The 20,538-nt window shown below is 49.6% G+C and overlaps 1 protein-coding gene across 1 annotated transcript; it reads right to left on the reverse strand.

Annotated features, from left to right (window-relative positions):
- Window positions 1-354: 354 nt before the first annotated feature.
- LOC126525822 (uncharacterized) lies at window positions 355-19,116 on the reverse strand. The gene is made up of 9 exons (XM_050173778.3): window positions 18,978-19,116; window positions 14,995-15,159; window positions 13,346-13,590; window positions 11,867-11,970; window positions 10,824-10,932; window positions 8,926-9,093; window positions 7,915-8,037; window positions 5,308-5,712; window positions 355-4,569 (listed from the first exon to the last, which is right to left on the reverse strand). Exons 1-9 carry the CDS (start codon window positions 19,096-19,098, stop codon window positions 1,525-1,527), a joined length of 4,485 nt encoding a protein of 1,494 aa, XP_050029735.2. The 5' UTR covers window positions 19,099-19,116; the 3' UTR covers window positions 355-1,524.
- Between the last annotated feature and the right edge of the window lie 1,422 nt (window positions 19,117-20,538).

A 20,538-nucleotide genomic window follows, 5' to 3' on the forward strand; every position in this document is an offset into this window, starting at 1 on the left:
TTTCCTTTTACTGAGTATTTTAAACATGATGGTTCATTTGTTCTGAAAATTTCCCATATTTAGTGATGTTTGTAACAATGTTTATAGCTATATCGAAAATGTACACCCTACAGTCATTAGACTAACATTTCCTTTTAAGCACAACAAACTTTGTCAACAATGATTCAGTGGATGCTAAATGAAGCGATTTCTCTATTTCTACCTACTGAGGTTAGATTAAGTGCCGAAGCCTGTTTTTCACATATACCGATATCTTTGCCCAAGTTTTACAAAGCTGTACGATTCCCTTTATGTTGCTGCTAATCTTGCTTCAAGCTGATTGTCGAAGATGCGCATTAGAAAGATGTCAAACTCTTTTTATGAGAAAACAAATCTTTTATTTCTGTAACCTAATATGATTTGTAACAACAGCAACACCACTGCACAACGTAACAGCAAAGTAAGCACCATAGAGTCTTTGATGTCATGTTTCATTAACATAGCTGCCACCTTGAGTGATTCATTGACGGTAATATGCACGTCAAGATCAGGCACAGTTATCTGTGGCGAGATTTATGTCGCTGTGACATGAGAAGCACAAATGATGATGGTCAACATCTCTTTCTGTGTGGCTTTCGAAGGCATATTGATTTGTCTGACATCACATGAGCCTATGAGTTAAGCAACCAACGATCTGCTAGAAGTCTGCTTTGTTAACCTGCTTGTAATAAAATCACATTAAGTCAAATGCACTTACAGGCCAGTTCTCTTGAATTATTTTTTCACAGCATTTTTATGTAACTTTAATCGGCCTCACCTTCTTGTAGTTTACGAGAGTGTTGTGTGTGTTTTTGTCTGCTTTGCAAAGAGATGCTTCTTATGGATGACTTAAAACAAGTGATATAAAAGTAAATCTCTCAACAGAAACATAACATATTAACCGACGCATCATGAAACAATGCTTTTAGCAGCATGTTATAACATCAGGAGCGCTATCGCATTTGCTCCTGCAACGCTACACACGCAACGTTGGCGCGGCCCATACATGAGAGCTTGGTCATCAGCGTCTCTTGCAAAATTCACTTAGTGGTCAGTGCTCTGGTCCTAGGTCTTACATATGCTCAAGCAGAAGCTAAGACAATCCACATTGCTGATGCCCATCACACCCCTATTTATCCTGCCAACCTTCTGAAAGAATTGCATTTCAGGATTTCCTTCACAATATCTTAGCAAAATTCGCAGATATGGTGCATTCTGCCCACGCGATCATTGAACTTTCATGCAAGTAGTGTCACTCTTGGAGACTTGTCGCCCATTTGCACCTGCTTCACCATGACTGTCGCTGAACGGAGAATGTCTGTGGAATTACTCTCAGCCATGAAGTTAATCAAGCATTTGTCACAACCGAGAATATTTCCTTTCTGTGCATTCCTCCGTGCTGTGACACGTTCATTGTGACCGTGTGTATGGGCGCGGATGACAATGTACAGAGTGATTGCACTCGTTCCCTCCAACAGTGCAGTGCGCGCAGCACTTGTTCCTTCACTACGCCTTGGCGGCAGCCTTCCTGCTGCAGAGCTTGTCGTAGCCGTCGGAGCTGCACGCCGACACCGAGCTATCGAAGGCAAGCTTGATGGGGCACTCGAACTCGTGCACCGTGTACTTCTGCAGCCACTTGTCGTAGTAGCACTCGTAGAAGCGGCTGCAGTCGGTCGGGTGCCGGAACAGACCGACACGGGTGCAGGCCGCCTCCGGTATGGTGGACATCTTGGACGCCTTGTCCTTGAGCTCCTGCTGCAAGCCGTCGGCCGGCACGCTGTTGGTCGACTGGATGTTCTTGACCAGGGTCTTTCCCTTGAGGAACACCGATGACTTGTCCGGGGGCGGGCTGTCCGCCACGATGGCCTCGGGCTGCTGGGCGGACACGGGATTCTGGACCGTGTGCGCGAGCAGCTGCGGGTTGAGGATTTCCACGGGGTTCGCCGGTTTGTCGAGAACGCGAGGTCCCGCGTGCGGGAGCGCGGGCGGACCCTTGTCGGAGACGATGAGCTTGACGGCCTGGTCGTCCTCCTCTTCGAGGAGCTGCTCGATCGGCGTGATGACCGGGCTGTCGTAGCTGCCGGGGCGCTTCCTGCCGAGGACCTGTTGCAGCTCCTGGATGATGGACTGCGGCGGGTCGTCGAGTGGCGCGGTGTGCAGGACGGGCTTGACGTTGGTGATGAGCGGGTCTTGCTCGTCGACGACGAGCTTGTTGACGGAGTACCGGGCAGGCGGCTTGCTGACGCTGCTCGTCGTGGTTGGCGGCGGTGGTGGAGGTGGTGGCGGTAGTCTAAGCGTAGTAGGCTTAGTAGGAACGGGCACAGGAGCGGGTGGGGCTGTGGCGGGCGACGAGAAGACGGCCGGAGCCGGAGGCGCGGGCGCTTGGGAGACCGGTACGGTGTACGTTGGTCTTGGAGGTGGCGGCGGTGGTGGCCTTCGTGTCTGGGCAGCGACGGTGGGCGGTACGGGTCCGGGTAGTGGCACGGTCGGTGCCGGAGGTTTCGGAGCCAGGGCCGCGAAAGTCGGGATCTGGCCGGCCGGCTGGAGCGTGGGGAACGGCGGCTGGACGCGACCGACAGGTAGGTTCTGTCCCGGGGTGAAGGAGAAAGAGGGCTTTTCTGGCGGAGGCGGCGGAAACTGGAGCGATGGGTTAGACGTGTAGGTTGGCGCTGGGTACTTGGGAAACTGCGCGGCGAGCGGCGGCTGGCCCAGGGGCGCGGGAGGCGCCGGAACCGGCGGTCGGCTCCTGGTGTTGGTCAGGGCGTCCAGGGAGATCAGCTCATCGTCGTCCTTCTTGAAAGCTGGTGGCGGAGTCGTGTACGAATACTGAGTTCCTCCCGGACCACCATAACCGACGCCCAGAGGCGGAACTGTTCGCGTCTCCGGAAGCTTGGGCACGAAGTTGAGCGGTCTCGTGGGCGGTAGCGTAGGCACCGTGGGTTTCGGTGGCTCCGGCTGCCTCAGTGGGAACATGTGGTGGCTGTCTCCGAAAAGGTAGTTGGAACCGAACATGGTCACTCCTTGCCGGAAGTTCGTGTTCATGAAGGTGAGCGGGTTAAAGAGGTAGACGTTGGCCGAGCCGAAGGGCAGCCTGGTCCTCACTACTTGCGTGAGGCCGTTGTAGCGCGGTGGCTGTGGTTGGGGCTGGTTGCCAAAGATGAAGGAGTTGGTTCCGCTCTGCGGCTTCTGCGTGGCGAAGTACGAGTCTTCCGGAGAGCCGGTGTACTGGGGTGCGGGCGGCAGCGTCTCGTACCGAATGCGCGATGACGGTCGGACGAGCGGCGGCGAGAAGGCCTTGCGTTCGTAGGTGCCAGCGTAGCCTCCGTAGAAGGACGTGGCCGGATTGTACCTCATGTAGCTGCTGTAAGGCCCGGACAAGGTCCTTAAGCCGGCGTCGAGCTGCGGTGCGTAAGACAGCGCCCTGGGCAGTTCTTGGTACGGCCTGAAGTAATGAGGAAGCTGCGGTGGTCCTGGGATGAACGCCGCACTCGAGCCGGGACCATGGACGATGTGGGTGCGGTAGAGGTTCGAAAGCGTGTGGTCGAAGTTTCTCTGCACCTCCGGCGGTCCGTACTGGACGCCCGGCAGTTGGAACTTGGGTGGGGGTGGAGGCGGTGGCGGAATGTTGAGATTGGGTATCCTGTACGTTCCGGGCGGGAGCTGGCCGCCCGCACCATAAGTTCCTTGTCCGTAGGCGGCAGTGCCGGGTTGCTGCTGACCGCCGTAAGTTCCTTGTCCGTAGACGGTGGTGCCAGGCTGCTGTAGTAGCGGAGCCTGAGTTCCCTGAGGCACGGTCACCGGAAGCCCGCCGTAACCGCTGGTCGGCTTGGGAACATGTGCAGGTTGCGGTGCTTGTTCGTACACCTGCGGCGAGTAGACCTGCGGTCCGTAGTAGAGGCCCTGTCCATGAATGTCGCCAGGAGATTGGATGACGCGAGCTTCGATTTGAATCTCGGGGTAGTGCGACCCGAGCGCTCCCTGTAGGTCGGCTGCAGATATGTAGTGAGTCGGGATGTCCCTTGTCTGAACGTGCGACGGTCGGTGGAAAGCGCTTTTCTTGACAATGGGATGGATCTGCTGATGGGCCGTGGGTGATGCCTGCAGGTGGATCTCGGACGGGATCACGCCGCTGGCGACCGAGACGCCGTGCAGGCCCAGCGGTTGGGGTCTCTGGGCTTGCACGGGAAGCAGGGGAACGCCTCCGTGAACGGCGGGCGAGCCCCGCGGGGTGTGGTAGAACTCGCCCGGACCGTACAGGGACGGTCCGAAGAGAGCCTGCTGGACGACACCCGAGTAGCCCTTGCATCCGGGAGTGACCGCCTGGTAGTTGCAACTGAAGGTGTTCGGGTCGAAGCCGAGGCCGTAGGGACAGCGCATGTCGAAGGCCGTCAGCGTGCCGTTCTCGTGGGCGTCGTCGCAGAAGTAGAAGTGGCGGCAGTTCTCGGGGTCCTGGTAGTACCCGAGACCGGGGCAGTGGAAGGCCGACTTGGGAGTGGCGGCGACCTCGCCGGAACCGTGGCAGGACTCGGACCACGAGGGCCAGTTGCAGACCTGCGGTAAAATGAGTATTCACGCACTGCGCTTTCAATTTTATCGGTGTCGCAGTGAGGAATATACGAGCGCCTGTAGCAGAAGATCGCCAACAAGATAGTTGTGGTTGGCTATTTTATTCCCTTTCGACTTGACTGTTTGCTACATAGCGAACAACAACATAGACAACTGTTCGCTACATAGCGAACAGTTGTCTGAAACTCGCAATTAATGCAGGTGGACTGTAGACATTAGGCATCCGTTAGTTCCTGAATATCTCTCGACTCTTCAAGCTGCGAAGCACCCTAGCAATATTAAAGCAAGCGCTCAAGGACGCACATGTTCATCCCGTTTCCCAGGACAAAGAAAGTGTTAAGAAGGAAGAAAAAGAGTCGCACGAACATCGCACGCGTAATGCAAAGACGTGGGATCGTTCCCCACCTGCGGCAATTTGTTTTTTCATCCACTTTTATTGCCATTAATATATCATTTCGTTATTTCAATTAGTAAGTACAAGTACCTTCCTCTGTGTTTTCCTTGGTGTCTTTGTTGGCTCAGGATATCATTAATAAAGATCAGATTCTTCCATTAACCTTATTTCTTCTCGTTCACCCACACATACACGCACGTATACTGCCGTTTGCATGCAGCTTTTCGTTACACCACAGTAGTTTTTAACACGCCGGTTCCTCTACAGGGCAGTATCTACACCAATGAAACCCGTTGTCCAGGTGGACATCAGTGGGTGTATACACGCACCTCGATCTTCTCGTCGAACACGAGCCCCGGCGGGCAGTCGAAGATGAACACGGTGTACTCGTGCTTTCGCTGGTCGTACTTGACGCAGCGGAAGAACTTGGAGCAGTCTCCCGGGTGCCGGTACGAGCCGGCGCGCGTGCACGTGAACCCGGCGACGCTGTACGAGTTGAGACCCTCCACGTGCAGGTTGTGCCCCCGCTGGTCGACGATGCGCACGATGCGCGTCTCGGTGTTGGTGGGCACGTACCCGATCTGTCCCGTGGCGCCGTGCACCACACCGGTGATGCCCTCGTGCAGGCTGTGCAGCAGCGGGAAGTTGCCCTGGCCGCACACGGCGCGAGTGTCGTCGTCGTTGACGGCGTACGCGTACGCTCCGCCCAGGTCCTGCACCTGGATGTACTTGCCCTGCGATCGAAGGGAGGCGGGGGATGGGGGGGTGGGGGGTGTTAGTAAGACGTTAGTCACCGAGACCCTGCATCAAGGAATCTTTATGTAGCTATATATATATATATATATATATATATATATATATATATATATATATATATATATACACACACACACACATACACTTTCTCATTACATCCTTTGATTGTCTCCCCCTTCTGATTGTGTACCCTGCCAGATGCCCGAAACACTGCAACACGTACTTTGCGACTGCCCAGCATATATGCTGGAGCGAAGGACGTTAGACAGTTTCCTAGCCAGCGTTGGCAGACAACTACTGTCGGAGGAAGCTATCCTCGGCCCATGGCCTGACACTGCAATTTCAATGCGTGCAACAAAAGTATTGTTGAAGTTCCTGCAGGACACCAAGCTCGACGAGCGGCTCTAGCGAGGCAACTGTCTCATGTACATAAGCACTCACCACTTCTCTTATCATCATCATCCATCCCAATACTTTCACTCCCCTTCCCTCTTTCCCAGTGCAGAGTAGCAGACTAGAGCGCACTAGCTCAGGTCGACCTCACTGTCTTTCCTATCAATAAGTTCTATTCATTCATTCATTCCCCCTTCTTCCCGCGAAGGGTAGCAAACCGCGCCGTTTCTGGTTAGCGATATAGCTTCCCTCTGCCTGTGTGTCTGGACAGACGTATCTTGGTGTAGCTACATACACTTTCTCATTACATCTCTTAATTGTCTCCCCCTTCTTCCCGCGAAAGGTTGTAAATCGCGCCGTTTCTGGTTAACGATATATCTTCCCTCTGCCTGTGTGTGTGGCCACACATCTGTAAAACGCAAATATAGGAAGCTCTACAATTTGATTGATTTGCATGCTAGTTGGCCTACTTACGAGGGTAATAACGTCCGCAATCGAAACGTTCTTCGGAAAGGCAAAAAGACGCATGCCTTTCGTGAATTACATTTATTATAACTTCTTACAACAGCGATTACTACTGCTTCCATCTCTCGTTTTCAAGTGTTTTCTATTTCTAGAACTAAGGCAACACCCTCATGCGTCACTTACTTCTTTTTTTTCACTACCTTTAATTATTTTGCTGTAAGCGATACGGTTACTGCAGGCGCTTGTTTATATATGCTCCCAACATTTACATTTCTGATGTACAAAACAAAAAGTCGCAGTTTCGCCCGAAAGGCGAAGCATCGATTGCGATAGCAAAGTGATAGACAGCTATATAAATTAAGGATAGTAGTTTTATAGGCCGTATAAACTTGAAAACATTCGCTTGCTAACTAAATTAACAAGCGTCGTGTCAGCGCGCACGGGCAAACATGAACACATCCCACTCGATGAGCGAGGACAGTCGCTGTCGAAACGCTGGCGTGAGGAAGTGGGGCAGCAGCAGCGAGCGAACTGACCTTCGTGCTGTCTATCGCTTCAACGCAGACTAAGCGGCATGAACGCAGCAGCAGCGAGCGAAGTGACCTTCGTGCTGTCTATCGCTTCAACGCAGACTAAGCGGCGTGAACGCAGCACGCAAGTGGGGCAGCAGCAGCGAGCGAAGTGACCTTCGCGCTGTCTATCGCTTCAACGCAGACTAAGCGGCGTGAACGCAGCACGCGCAAAGATATGAGCTGTCGAAGCGCCTAAACTTTGCCCTCAACGCAGATGGCTTTCAAGTTATGGCGCGCGAGGCCGCGAAATACGCAGTTGGGGTTTCGTATGTCTTACCACGAAACAGGCCATACTAACCAAAACACAACAGCAAAAGTATCAAGAACGCTATAAAAAAAAAGTTGCTTCAAATGAGTGTGTGGATTCGGCAAGGCTGATCGTCGGGCTAGTCGGTTCTGCATTATTGTGGTATTTTTTTTCATCGCATTAGACTATGACAAAGTGCACACACGCACACACAGCGCTGAACTTACAACTGAAGTTTATTTTCCAGAGGTGCTCAGGAAAATAAGCTTCAGCTGTTAGTTCAGAGCGGTGTCTGTCCACCTTCTTCTCCCCGTGTAGTATGCTGAAAAATAGCTCGACGATGTGTGAAATTCGCCATAAATGCCCGAGCGTCACCGCATGTTCCGCCGTTACCTAATGGTTGTGGGGAATCGAACCTGGTGGTGGCCTTCCGGTGCGTGGTTAATGGATTACCGCAGCAAAAGGAGGCGCAGACGTTGAGCCATGGTCACTGCTGTGCTTACCTTGAGCCTCAAGCTGAGCTCGTCCTCAAATCCCATGAAGGCGTCTCCGCTGACCGCGTAGGGAGCCGTCAGATCGGCGTCGCGCTCGACGCTGAATTTCAGGTTGTGTTGCAGGGCACAGAACTGCGCAGGTAGGAAGAAATAACAATGAAAAGCAGGACAAGACGATAAATAAGCTTTCAACGCCTGCGAGTATTGTTTGGCTGTGCTTAACGACCGCGTGTTGGGAAGGGCTAGACGGGATGAAAGTGGGAATGGGGGAGGGAGAGGGGGGTTCGTGGGTTCGTAGGTTCGTGTTTGTAACAGAAATGAACTAGAAACTTCGGTCTTCGGGAACTGCTAGCGCTTAACGTTACGGACATCTGCCATTTCTCTGTATATTCGTCTTAATTTACAAAACATTTCAGTTTTTGGAATCGTCTACGCAGCCTCAATTCAAGAAGAATGAAGAGAGGAAATATGGCCCGAAGGCCTTTGAGAATATAACTGAAGCCACCTATTTCGGCACATTGAGTTTGATTGCTCAGGGAATTTGATTGTGTAGTCGTCCCTGGACGGGTTCCATGGAGATGTGCCCTAGTATAATCATGGGAAATCTCGTGGGGGGGGGGGGGGGGAGGGGAGTGTACGCTTGGTTCAAGCGTCCAAAGCCTCGCGAATGTACCGTATGCTAAGGCTCGGGACCATCTACCTATCGAATAATTTTTTTTCTCGATCGTCCCCGGATAATCGTCCAAAGGCTCAGGGACGTATTCCTTGGAGATATGCCCCTGGATAATCGCGCGAAATGTGCACGCTTGTCTCAAGCGTCCAAGGACTCGCGAATGCACTGTATGCTAAGGCTCGGGACAGTCTACCTCATGAATAATTCTTTTTTTCTTCAAAGGCTCAGAAGTGTGCATGCAAGGGGCCCAACGATGTGCGCCTCGTTGAACGCGAGTTCCGTGCGTCCTATCTAACGCACTCTCTGTAAAGAGATGTACCCTTCTGAACGCGGGAGTGGCGTCGTACCTGCGGGTGGTTGAACTGGTAGGAGTCGTCGTGGCCGTGGTACAGCGGAGCCCCGATGGCGGCGACGTTTGGGTCTGCCAGCCGGTAGGTCATGCCAAACATGGGGACGCCCACCACCACCTTCTGCCGGGGCACACCCATAGCCAGCACCAGGTTCACCAGGGAGTCCTGCGCACGACATAGCGAGCGACGCCGACTCGTAAAGCAACACGCACGACCACTAGTCATTCAAGGTTCGAACGGGGTTCGCGCTTTTAACAAACGCTGAAGAGAGAGAGGGAGGCGCAGGACAGGCACAGGCCAGTGTATGTACTGCGTGTGCAGGATGTACGCTGTACATTTGTCCTTTTCTGAAAAACGTGCGCTTGTGCAACCTTTCCCCAGTACGAACCGACCTAGCATATCAAGGCGTTCTTTTTAGGCGCCATTGAATGCACAGGAAAACGGAAGGTGCGCTGGTAGCTACACTTACTGTTTATACGGTAACGTCATCGGTCTCGCATGCTCTCAAATAATTCCTCTATGCGCATACTGTGGCCACAGCTATCGGTTTAAATTTTAACAGAAAGAAAATTCAAAAGAAGCGGGCTTCACCACATAGGTACTGCTGATGCGGAGAAGCCACCTTCGGCGAAGTTCTTTCAGGAGGCTGCTCGCCCCGATAACTTCTACAGGCCGGCAAGAAAGGAAGGAAATCAACTTTATTCAAGGTCCTGCAGGCCACGAGAGTTTTGGGGCTCTCACAGAGTGGACGTCTCGCAACATGAGTCATGACGTCATCTACAGGAGGTACGACGCCTACATTGAAAGTCGTGCCGTCCTCAAAAGGGGTTGACATTTCTAGGTGACGTCATGTCGCCGTGACGCGCAGGCCTTGAGTAGCTATCACAGATGTTGGCTATATCTATATCTATACAGGCGACCGCAAATGCATTTGGGAGCACGTAATTCGCGAAAAAAAAAGTTGAATTTCATTGAGACTTCGACGCACAGCATGATGTTTAGATGAACACTGTGGGCAGTTGTGCAGGGAACTGCCCAATTTACTTTTACGTAGACTCGAGAGCGGATGGGTTGACTGCGAAGAAATTTCACATTCACATCCGCCGCCAAGATATGTGAGTGGTGGCGCTGGCTAACACTCCCAGGGTTCTACTAGGAAGCATAAATACCCAAGAAAGTGGATGGGGAAACGGCGCCGCAGTAGCTCAATTGATAGGGCATCGCACGCGAAATGCGAAGGTTGTGGGTTCGGTTCCCACCTGCGGCAGGTTGTTCTTTCATCCTCTTTGATTTCGATTAATTCATCGTTTCTTTATTTCATTTATTGAGCAAAAGTAATTTTCCCTATGTTGTCCTTGGTGTCAGTGTCTGTTGGCCTCTTATGATAGAATGCAATGTGTATGTTTTCGTTAGCGATAAACGCACTCTATAAGATTAGACTAGGAATCCGTGACATCATGGTGAGCTAGTGTCGCAACTTCAATACGGCATGTTTTTATAATAATAATAATAATAATAATAATAATAATAATAATAATAATAATTTTTGAGGGTATGCCACCAGTCTTTTGTAATTCCCTCTTTCTGGGCGTACCAAGACACCTTACACGGTAAGAGCAGTCGTTCAGCTGTTGCAAGAGCGCAATTTGCTCGCACAACTGTTAATATTCGTCTGTTTAATGCCACTTTGTGATCATAATTCAGGCACGTCTAGTTGTTCCAGCGGCTTCTTAGATCTAGCGTGAGCATCTGGACGGACCACTTGAGGCAGACGAGTCTAGGGACAGGCTAGTTGGTTCATCACAAACTAAGGATCCAGGGTCAACACTGCAGCACACGTTTGACAAAACAGCGACTAGCTGCAGTTACTCATCTCCCATTGTATGGTCACGTACCGTATTGTCCATGGCTCCCCGGTCTCCATGGAGCGGTGCAGGGTGTGAGGCGTACTCGGGCTGTCCGTCGTGGAACATGAAGGCAGGCACGTTGACAAAGTCCGCGTTCCTGCATGCCAACAAACGGGCCGTGACGGTTGCTTAAACCGAGCAGCGAACGCAATGACTACGTAAAAGAAAAAGAAAACCATGGGCTCCAATGACTGATTTTTCTTTTCAGCTCATTTACTCCAAACAGCAGTCTGAAACTCGCAATTGTGAGAGTGGTGGTCACCCGTTTGCACTTTAAAAACCCCTCAACCCCTTCTCAATTCGTCCGTCCGTCCGTGCTAACTTCCTAAGCTGCAAGAACACTGCCAGCTACACTTAAGATAAAGTACTCCGGATGGAAAACGCCCAGCCCTTCCCTAGCTCCTCAATGATCCTCATTGAAAATTTGCCTCCCGAACCTTGCCTCGCATTGTGCCTTCACTGCACGGCACAGCTCTGATGCAGCGAAAATGCAACGCAGAGCAATGCTGGACCCATGGAGCGATCGCCGAATTGCCAGGGGTCCCAGCGTCACGAGCTTCGGCGCATTCATAGACACGCGTGGTACCTGGCGTCCGTAGTCAATAGGGATTCACTACACAGGTCGTGCTCAATAACAGCTCGTTGCAAACCCCATTACCGCTGTTTTTCGTAAATACACGCGGTATACTGGTCTGGTGTGACCCTATACGAGTTGCGGCGATCGCCTTGTGCGGAATCAGTGCAACCAGTTGCGACAGGCAACGGTGACAACGGCTGCAGACGTAATCTATGTATGTATGTATGTATGTATGTATGTATGTATGTATGTATGTATGTATGTATGTATGTATGTATGTATGTATGTATGTATGTATGTATGTATGTAAGCAAACAAGTAAACTAAGTAAGGAAAGTAAGTAAGTAAAGTAAGCATCTGAGGCAGATAAGAGATAGCCGGTAGTAGCTGCCATCGCTGTGATATAGAAGCAAAGCCGAGCGCGCCCGACAGAGGAAGGACACGCCGCGCATACCTGACCAGCGTCCTGAAGTCGTAGGCGTGGTTCACGAGGTGGGGCTCCTTGGCCACGGTCACCGTCACGACCGGGTTGCGGATGGGCGTCTCTTGCCGGAAGTGCTGCGGCGAGAACGATGCACGATCAGCAGCAGTGTGCACATCAGACACAAACCGGCCACCTAATGTAGCTGGCGAGCTTACAGGCTCTGGACGGGAGAGCCCGCGAGAACTTGAATTGACGCCAAGCCGGGTGCGCTTGGTTGCGTGTGGCCGAATCCTCTGTTGTGTACTATAGTACGGACGTGTCTCTAGGGGGCGAGATGTACTCGGGTTTTTGCTGTGTGCCACGGATGAATAGAGAGAGAGGGGAGAGTTGGCTAGGTTAAATTGTGCTGCAACGAAAAGCGCATGGCATGAATGCCAACCGCAAGGAGTTTGATGTATACGTATAGGTCTGCGGGGCTATGACATGATGCGGACTGGTAGCATATCTACTGGTATATTGTCCACTTGAAAAACTCAGTGCAGTTTATAATTTTGCTACACATATTAATGGGGGTTACCATATATACAGTGAAACGTCTCTTTGATAAAGTCGATGGGACTCGATAATTATTTCGTTAAATTCAGAACTTCGTTGTATCGGAAAGGCCGAAAGGATTCACGCAAACAACACTATATTTGTTCAAGAGCAAGAAAAACTGCAATTTTTACCTACGTAAACACTTACGTCAGCTATTATTGACAGCGAAACCGTTTGAGTGCATCTCGCGCTGTGTCATGAGAACGAAAAAAAAAAAAAGCTAACAGGTCGACGGCGCCTGCCACCTAGCCATCATCATCATCAGTCTATTTTTATGTCAACTGCAGGAAGAAGGCTTATCTCAGCCGTCTCCACCCCTTGTCCTGCGCTATCTGATTCCAACCTTGTTCCTGCATATTTCCTAATTTCATTACCCCACCTAATTTTCTGCCTTCCTATACTGCGTTTCCTTTCCCTTGGCACCCATTCTGTGACTCCATAGTGGCTCACCGGTCATCAGCCCTACGCATTACATGACCTGCCCAGCTCCATTCTTTTTTCTCTTAGTGTCGATTAGAATATAGGCTATCCCCGCTTGCTCTCTGCTCCACACCGCTCTCTTCCCGTGTATTAACATTACGCCTAACCATTTTCGTTCCATCGCTCTTTGCGCGGTCCTTGTTCTCGAGCTTCGTTGTTGACCTCCAAGTTTCTGCCCCATATCTTAGCACCTAGCCATACTTCCATCATAAATTGGCCATATATCCCGCCCCGCCCCTACGTATATGCAATTAAAAAATTTAGTAAACACTTGGACGTCAGCGCCCGTCTCGCCTACTGTTACTGCTCTGCGCGCCTCTCGTTCACGCAAGAATCATCTTACTTAGTCTCATGCGCGAATTATAGTTTAGCAACGCGTTCTACTTAAAGATGGAAGATGTGCATGCAACACACGCGTCGCTATTCACTCACGTGCAGAAAGTGTCCCAGCACGGGTCTCTGTTCCATGGCCACCTGGTAGTCGACGCCGTGCAGCTGGTAGTCGACGTCCAGACCGCGGGGTCCGGTCGGGGCCACCGTTCGAGACACCTGCTGCGCCAGGTGCGCCAGCTGTTCCTCGGTCGGGACCTGCTCCACGTGGTCGAGACCGCGCAGTTCGACCATGGGCACCAGCCGCCGGTTACGGCGTCGGAGTCCGCCCAGAGCCGTCAGGTTGCCTGCGGCCGGGGCAAACAAGGCCGTGCGCGTTTACGCCCACAGGCTTCGGACGCCGCGCGACATTAAACCGCAGGTCGAAACCACGAGTCTTCTTCGACTTCCCGGGGAATGCCTATTCTGCGACATCGCCAGATTCGGCCGCGTATTGTCGAATAATGCAACGGCGGCATTGCGAGCCAATCAGAGAGGCCGTAGCAGCTCTCTCGGCCAATCAGAGCTGACAAGATGGCGGATTCGACAACATGGCGGAATCTGTCAACGCACAGAATAGCGTGCTAAAACTTGCTGCCGAGCTTGTTGGTACACGATAACTGGTGCGAAACGGATGCACAACAACCACGGAATGAAGACCAAAAAGAGAAGGGCGTCGCTTGCAACTATATTCACAGAGAAGGAACGTGATGTATAGCCGTTTCGCACATATATGGGCAAGCCGCATCGCTTCAAACGCTCATCAAGTTAGGCTAGATAAGGGGATTTCCCCAAAACTTTCTAATCCAGTAAATATTGAAACAAATTCGTATTCGCCGCCACGCAGAACCACAGACGTGTCACTGATACACATGTCTTCTTTTTTTCTTGTAGTGTGCTTCCATTATTTCACGTGCCAGGGCAGCCGCTCTGTTACCCAGAATGGCGACACCAGTAAACCTCGGCTCACACACGCAGGAATCTCAATGAACAGGGAAATGTGCTGAAAGTTTCTTTTAATCGAAAGTTCGTATTCTCGAACTCTGTCATTTAGGCACTGGCCTGTATGACCGATGTACATAAACTTTACTGCAGCTAAGCGGGATTTCATGCACAGAATAGCACCCCAGAGGGAGGTGACACAGAGTGAGTTGTAGGCTAACACAAGCCTGATAAAAACGAATAAATACAGCCTGTGCATTGTCTGTACCAGAATTAAAAAGAAAGGGAAAAAAGAAATTGCTAGTGGCATTTAACACAAATCTGCGCCTCGAGCTGGGTAACTCGAAGAAGCAGACATTCAAATTCAGAAGCATTCAAAAATGCACAATTGACAAATTAACAAAATTTCGCTAATGAACGCTTTAACTAATTGCTTTATGGCGCACACTGTAATTTACGAACCAAAGCCAGCGAGTTCTCAAGGCACATCGCGCAATACTGCTCCTTGTACACCACCCTGCATGCGATGGATAATAAAGAGTTATAGGAAACGGGAAGCATGAACGTTGCCCTCCTAGCAGCACACCTAAAGTGCAGTTTCTTTTAAATTTAATTGTGGGAACGCGTTTCTCACGGTGCACTGTACTCCTCCACCCAAAGTTTTGTCAAGCCGAGTTTGACGGATGCACGTTCGGGGGGGGGGGGGGGGGGGGGACGTAGGTCCTTTTGGGGATGCAAGAGATCCAGAAATAAGAAAAAAAACCACACACCGTAGAGGAACGGTCCCAGCGAGAGGTCCTCCTTTATCTGGAGCGTCCCGTAGACGACGTGCGTACAGAGGCAGGGGTTCAGCTGCGACAGATCGAAGTGCGGGTCACCTGGCCGTACGTAGCACACCACGCTCCGTGTGGGCAGGAGCTTCTTGTCGCATTGACCTGCATCGGGAAAGAAATAATTTAAGGCGAGAATTCACAGCGCGTGCACGAGTGTCGAGGGCTGGGGGTATATATAGCTTTGTCAAGCGCGTAAAACAAGTTGCATCATATTTAACGCGGTAGCGTTAATGGACCCCTTGTCGCAGCAAATCCGGTGTCGGTGCTGGCGTCGGCGGAGTTCTCCGTGAGCGAAAATTTCCGCATACGTTTAGGTATGTGTACATGCCACGCCTTGCTATGTGACATGCGATGTCAAAATCGAAACGAGGCCAAATCAAAACGCGCCCAGCGTCTCAAAGGCACGCTTGCCCGCGAGTTCATAACTCGAAGGACCGCTCAGCGGCGTTGAAATAGACATTATTGCTTTTGCATTCACAACACGTAAAACGTGCTTAGGTGTCCTCGAATTTTTTCGTCTAAAAGACAGCACAAAGCTATATTCTAAGCTGATTTTGATAACCTAAGTAAACCAAGACAACGTGTGTCTCTTGTGTAAGCTTGAGTCAAATAAATTCATTTTAAATTTATATTTATCTCATTTACTTGCGTTACCACTTCTTCGTCTAAAAGACAGCTAGAAGCTGTCTTCTGTTCTAGCCTTGACGATCATGTAAGCTAACCAGGAAAAAAGGAGACCAGGTGACACACAGATATTCACGTGTGTTCCTGTGACCCCTTTTCCTGATTTCCCTGCGCTACAATTTTTGTCTAAAAGACAGCTAGAAGCCAGCTAATCATGACAACTTTCTAGGCTAACCAGGGCAAAAGAAATACGGGGACACCGGCAATTCTTTGCGTGACGCACAAACAATTCATTTTCTTGGTCCACTTGCGCTATCATCTTTCGTCTAAAAGACAGCTAAACGCAGTCTCCTAAGCTAGACCTTGCAGCATTCTAATCTAACGAAGTTAAATATAGATGCAGGGACACACAAACTCTCCTATATGTTCCCGCATCTCTTTTTCTATGGATGCCTAGCACTACCACTTTTCGACTAATGACAGCTAAAAGCTTAGATGTAATTTAACCAGGGCTCTTAAGGCACGTGGACAGGCAAACGTTCTTGTGTGTTCAGGTGTCTCTTCTGCTGTGGTTACCTTGCACTACCTCTTTTTCGTCTAAGAGACAGCTAGAAGATATCTTCTAAAGCAAGCTTGACAGCCTTGTAAGTTAACGAAAAACTAGATGCAGTAACACAAAAGTGTGTGTTCTCGTGCCTGCTTTGTTCTGGTTTAATTGCGCCACCATTTTCCTCTAAAAGACAGCTAGAAGTCGTCTCCTTAACTTAACCTTGATAGTGCGTTTCCCGTACGTTTTACACCTTGGACCTTAACTCGAATTGTTCCAGCAGAAACATTCCCGACCTAGCAATCATCGTTCCTCGCTGCAGCCGACGAGTTTACAGTGGAACGCGCACACGGAAGCCAAATGGCACAAATTAAAAGCCATTTTTCCTCGTGGTTGCAAAATCTGGTAGCCCGCTGAGCAGGCATCCGTAAGGAAACCTTGCCAGGTTCCTTACGAATGCAGGGGGCGCACGTCAGTGCGCTGTACCTGTCAACTTGTATCAAGTTATGGCCTGAATAGCTGCAGAATGGATGCAGCCTCTCTCCGAACCAAACCCGGATACGTGTGTGTGTGTGTGTGTGTGTGTGTGTGTGTGTGTGTGTGTGTGTGTGTGTGGCAGAAAGATTGTACTTGTGCCCTAAAAGGTCTTAAGCAAGAAGATTGATTCTAACTTTGACGGTGTCATTAAAATAGCATTAACATCTTGGCACCACGCAGTGAGCTTGCGCTCCCTTCTGGCATTCCTCTGGCGTTCCGCATCTATGATGAAAGTTGAGGTGTATAAAGGTTAGCTGGAAACAAGTATCTCCCGTGACATTGGGTGTTGGGGCGAGGGTCAGGCTACCGGCACGCCGGGGCCAACCCTATTTCCATAGACGCATCCCTTTTTTTTTTTTTCAATGACGATCACGTCGCTCGCTCTCACGCTCGTGTTTAACACGCTGTCGGTGCAGCGTGCGCTCTGAATCCTAATGTCCTCAAGCTACTACCAGCGAAAAAACAAATCACGTTCATTTTGCTTTAGTTTTAGTCTTGAGCATGTAGCGGATCTCGCAGACATGATTTGTTGCCATCCGTCACTGGGAACTTGGCGGTGGCGTAACGGGAGTGCCCGTTACTCCTTTCCGAATTAGTCCCGCCGATTAGCAAGAGCCGTGATGCATGATTCGCGCGCCCTACTGCTGACGTCTCGGTGTATTTCATTCCACATATAGAGCAAATCGTGAGTGTATACGTGTAGCGAGCGACTAATGAAAGCCAAACCACTTCCAGGAAATTAACGCCGAAAATTAGTATTCCATTGTTGAAGTCGCGCCTTTATATGTAAGGCTCTGTGCGAATGCGTGATTGTCGGAGAGGTCGACGTAGGGGGTCGTCTCAGAATTTGCCGATATTTAGCTCGTATTCCCTGCTATAGGTCTCGGTATAACTTAGAATTGTGTCGAAATGTACAAAAAGTGTTTCAAATTGGCTATGTGCCGGCGGTTGCGATCGCGACTTTCTGAGCGTGATAGTCAGAGGTCGGTAATAAAGGTCGTCGCGGAATTTGCCGGAGACTTCTTTCTTATTCTTGGTATAGGTCGCGAGAACTCGGAGGTATTTCGAAGTGTGCAAAAAATTAAGAAAATAAAGCAGAGCTGCAAACTGGCGATCTACAGTTGGCTACTCGGCTGTCGCACTGATTTATTTCGACCTTTTTCGTAACGCCGTAGGTTCCACGTCGTTCCCGAAGAGGTGGTTCTTGTCGATGTGCACTGCAATGTTGCGGCGCCCCTGGAAAAAGATGTAAAACGGTACGACAAGCGGTGGTAATGCGCTGGCGTAGTGAATTATTAGAGAGCGGAGAATGCGAGTGCATTTTTTGCTACCTTTCAGTTTCCGCTCGTTCTCGGAGCTTTAAGATATTTTTGAGGATCCCTAGATCAAACATTACCCTTAAGTCAGGATATGTGGCAAAAAAAAGCTCATATCCCTGCACCAATGTGCTCTTCCTGTTACAATTTTGCCTGATGCAGCTATTTCTGTTGTACCAGGACATCTTTAGTACTATAGAGTTCTATTAAGTTTTATAGAAAATGACTCGTATTTTCATTGAGCTATAGGGGTTCCTTTATTCGAAAACATCGGCTTCTTGCTCGACTAGTTTGCCGGCGGTCATCTCTGCCTATCACATAAAACAAGTGGGTTCCCCGCAATGACGGGTTTCGAACCCAGCGCCTCCCATGTTCAAGGCAGAGGCTGTGCAACAATGCGGATCTTCGCAGTGCGTGTAGATGTGTACATGTGTACACATTGTAAACGTTTACGGTGCGCCTGAAACCTACATTGCCAAACGATAGTTCACAAATCAAATCTACAAAGAAAGTGTGAATATTACCGACATCTCGGACATAACTATACAGTCTAGTGTGCTCGAAAGTGCCTGATATATTTCCTATCCGCGTGTTTTCCAGTACCGCGAATAGTACGTCAGGTAAGGGACACGGACAGTGTTGCAAAACTACTATATATATATATATATATATATATATATATATATATATATATATATATATATATATATGTATATCCTGTTTTATGTTGTTTCCTGTTTTTTATGTTTTATATCCTGTTTTTTATGTTGACTTTTCGAAGCCGTAAATATACACATGCCATTGAGAGGCAAATATCATGCTTGACATTTGGGAATGAGATTTGGGAGAAAATTTGGTGAGGCGTATGTCAAATGCAGCGTAACGTCTTTTCTTACCGGCGTTAGAGGCCGACACGCGACCGTGACTCGCGCGCGTGGGTTTCGATTGGCACAGTTCGGGCCACGATGCCAGCGCCGCCAGCAGCAGGGCGGCGAAGAGCGAAAGCTTCGCCGCCATCTTTGTTCCTTGGCACGCCCGCTGCAGAGAAAGAACAGAAAGAGGGAAATACAAAGTTTGACACATACATCTATACAGTAAGGACAATTTCTGTAAGTGCATTAGTTGCAGTCTACAGCGTTCAATAGACTTAATTCCTTAATGAGAGCTACGCTTCGGGTTTTAGTCCATTTTTCTTATAAGAAAATTTTTTTAAAAAAGAAACGCATGGAGGTGCTCGCAAGCTTTTTCTAACCTCTCCCCATCCAACAAAATCATAGTGACGCAATGTCCTTTAAAGTTAGTTTTTCTTGTCAACCGGTTTCGTAAGAACCAGAAAGAAGTATTTCCTTGGGGGACCCATGCAGATGGAACGGGCACATGCTCACATCATCACCTCCACGTATATAAACAAAGAGTTCATTTTTGAGTTAGGTTGAGTAAAACCGTCTTTTGTTTGGTACGTATAGGTACGTATTTAACACAACGTGGCGGCTCTTTATCGCGGATTGTGATTGTACGTTTTGCATATGGTTGATTGATTGATTGATTGATTGATTTGATTGATTTCACCACAAGGATGAGGGGACCAAGGATAAAAGCTACAAGAGCTTGGCTAGCCCGCTGCCCCCGAGTCTGAATCTAGCTTTACGTTACACCAGAATGTATTAGCTTATAATTTCTGGGTTGATTATGAAACAGACGAAAGCGACTGTCCACGGGGGTGCGCATAAAGTCTGAGGAGGCTATGTAGTGTAATATCTGCTGCAAGCTACATTCGGGTGCTCAAATTATAGCGCAGCTTGCTGAATGCGGCCCCTCTCAGACTGAGATATCCGCCTTGGACGCAAACTATCAAAATATAACGATGATTTTCGGAAAGAAGAAATCGTTTACTACACTGTTCAGCTAATTAAGCTATTCAACCGTAAAACCACTGCTGACAGACGTCTACGCCATCAGAAGAAGCAATGTTTGCTGGGTGCAAGAAACCATCTGTATCCCTGATTGATTTGAATGAGTATGCCACTTGACGGCAGTGACCTCGCAGATGATGAAATGCAGCCGGGCATACGGGTAACAAAGAACGCAACTTGGTTGCTGGCTAAAAGTAGAGTCTTTTACGGACTTTTAAAAGAGTGATCCAGTGCTAGAAACGAAACGGACAGAAGCGGACCTCAAGGCTTTTAGTCCATCTTAATGTCTACACTGATCGGATTGGGAAAGAAAGATGAAAAAATACTTGTACCGTCCTTCGTCTGACCTGCGTGATGCGTCTAATCTCGCTCGATTAGTTTTACAGTGAGTTGCACATATGTCGTTTTCAGTACCCCCTTCTGTATAGTTTGAAAGATGTTTCTAATTCGGTATGCAACACCACTTGCAGTAGGCAAGAAATGTATATGGAAGGGAGCGAAGGTAAATAATCTTTTTCCGATGTGACAGCGATGCGCATCTCCA

The sequence above is a fragment of the Dermacentor andersoni genome, chromosome 8 (genome assembly GCF_023375885.2).
Source record: "Dermacentor andersoni chromosome 8, qqDerAnde1_hic_scaffold, whole genome shotgun sequence".
NCBI classification, from domain to species: Eukaryota; Metazoa; Arthropoda; class Arachnida; order Ixodida; family Ixodidae; genus Dermacentor; species Dermacentor andersoni.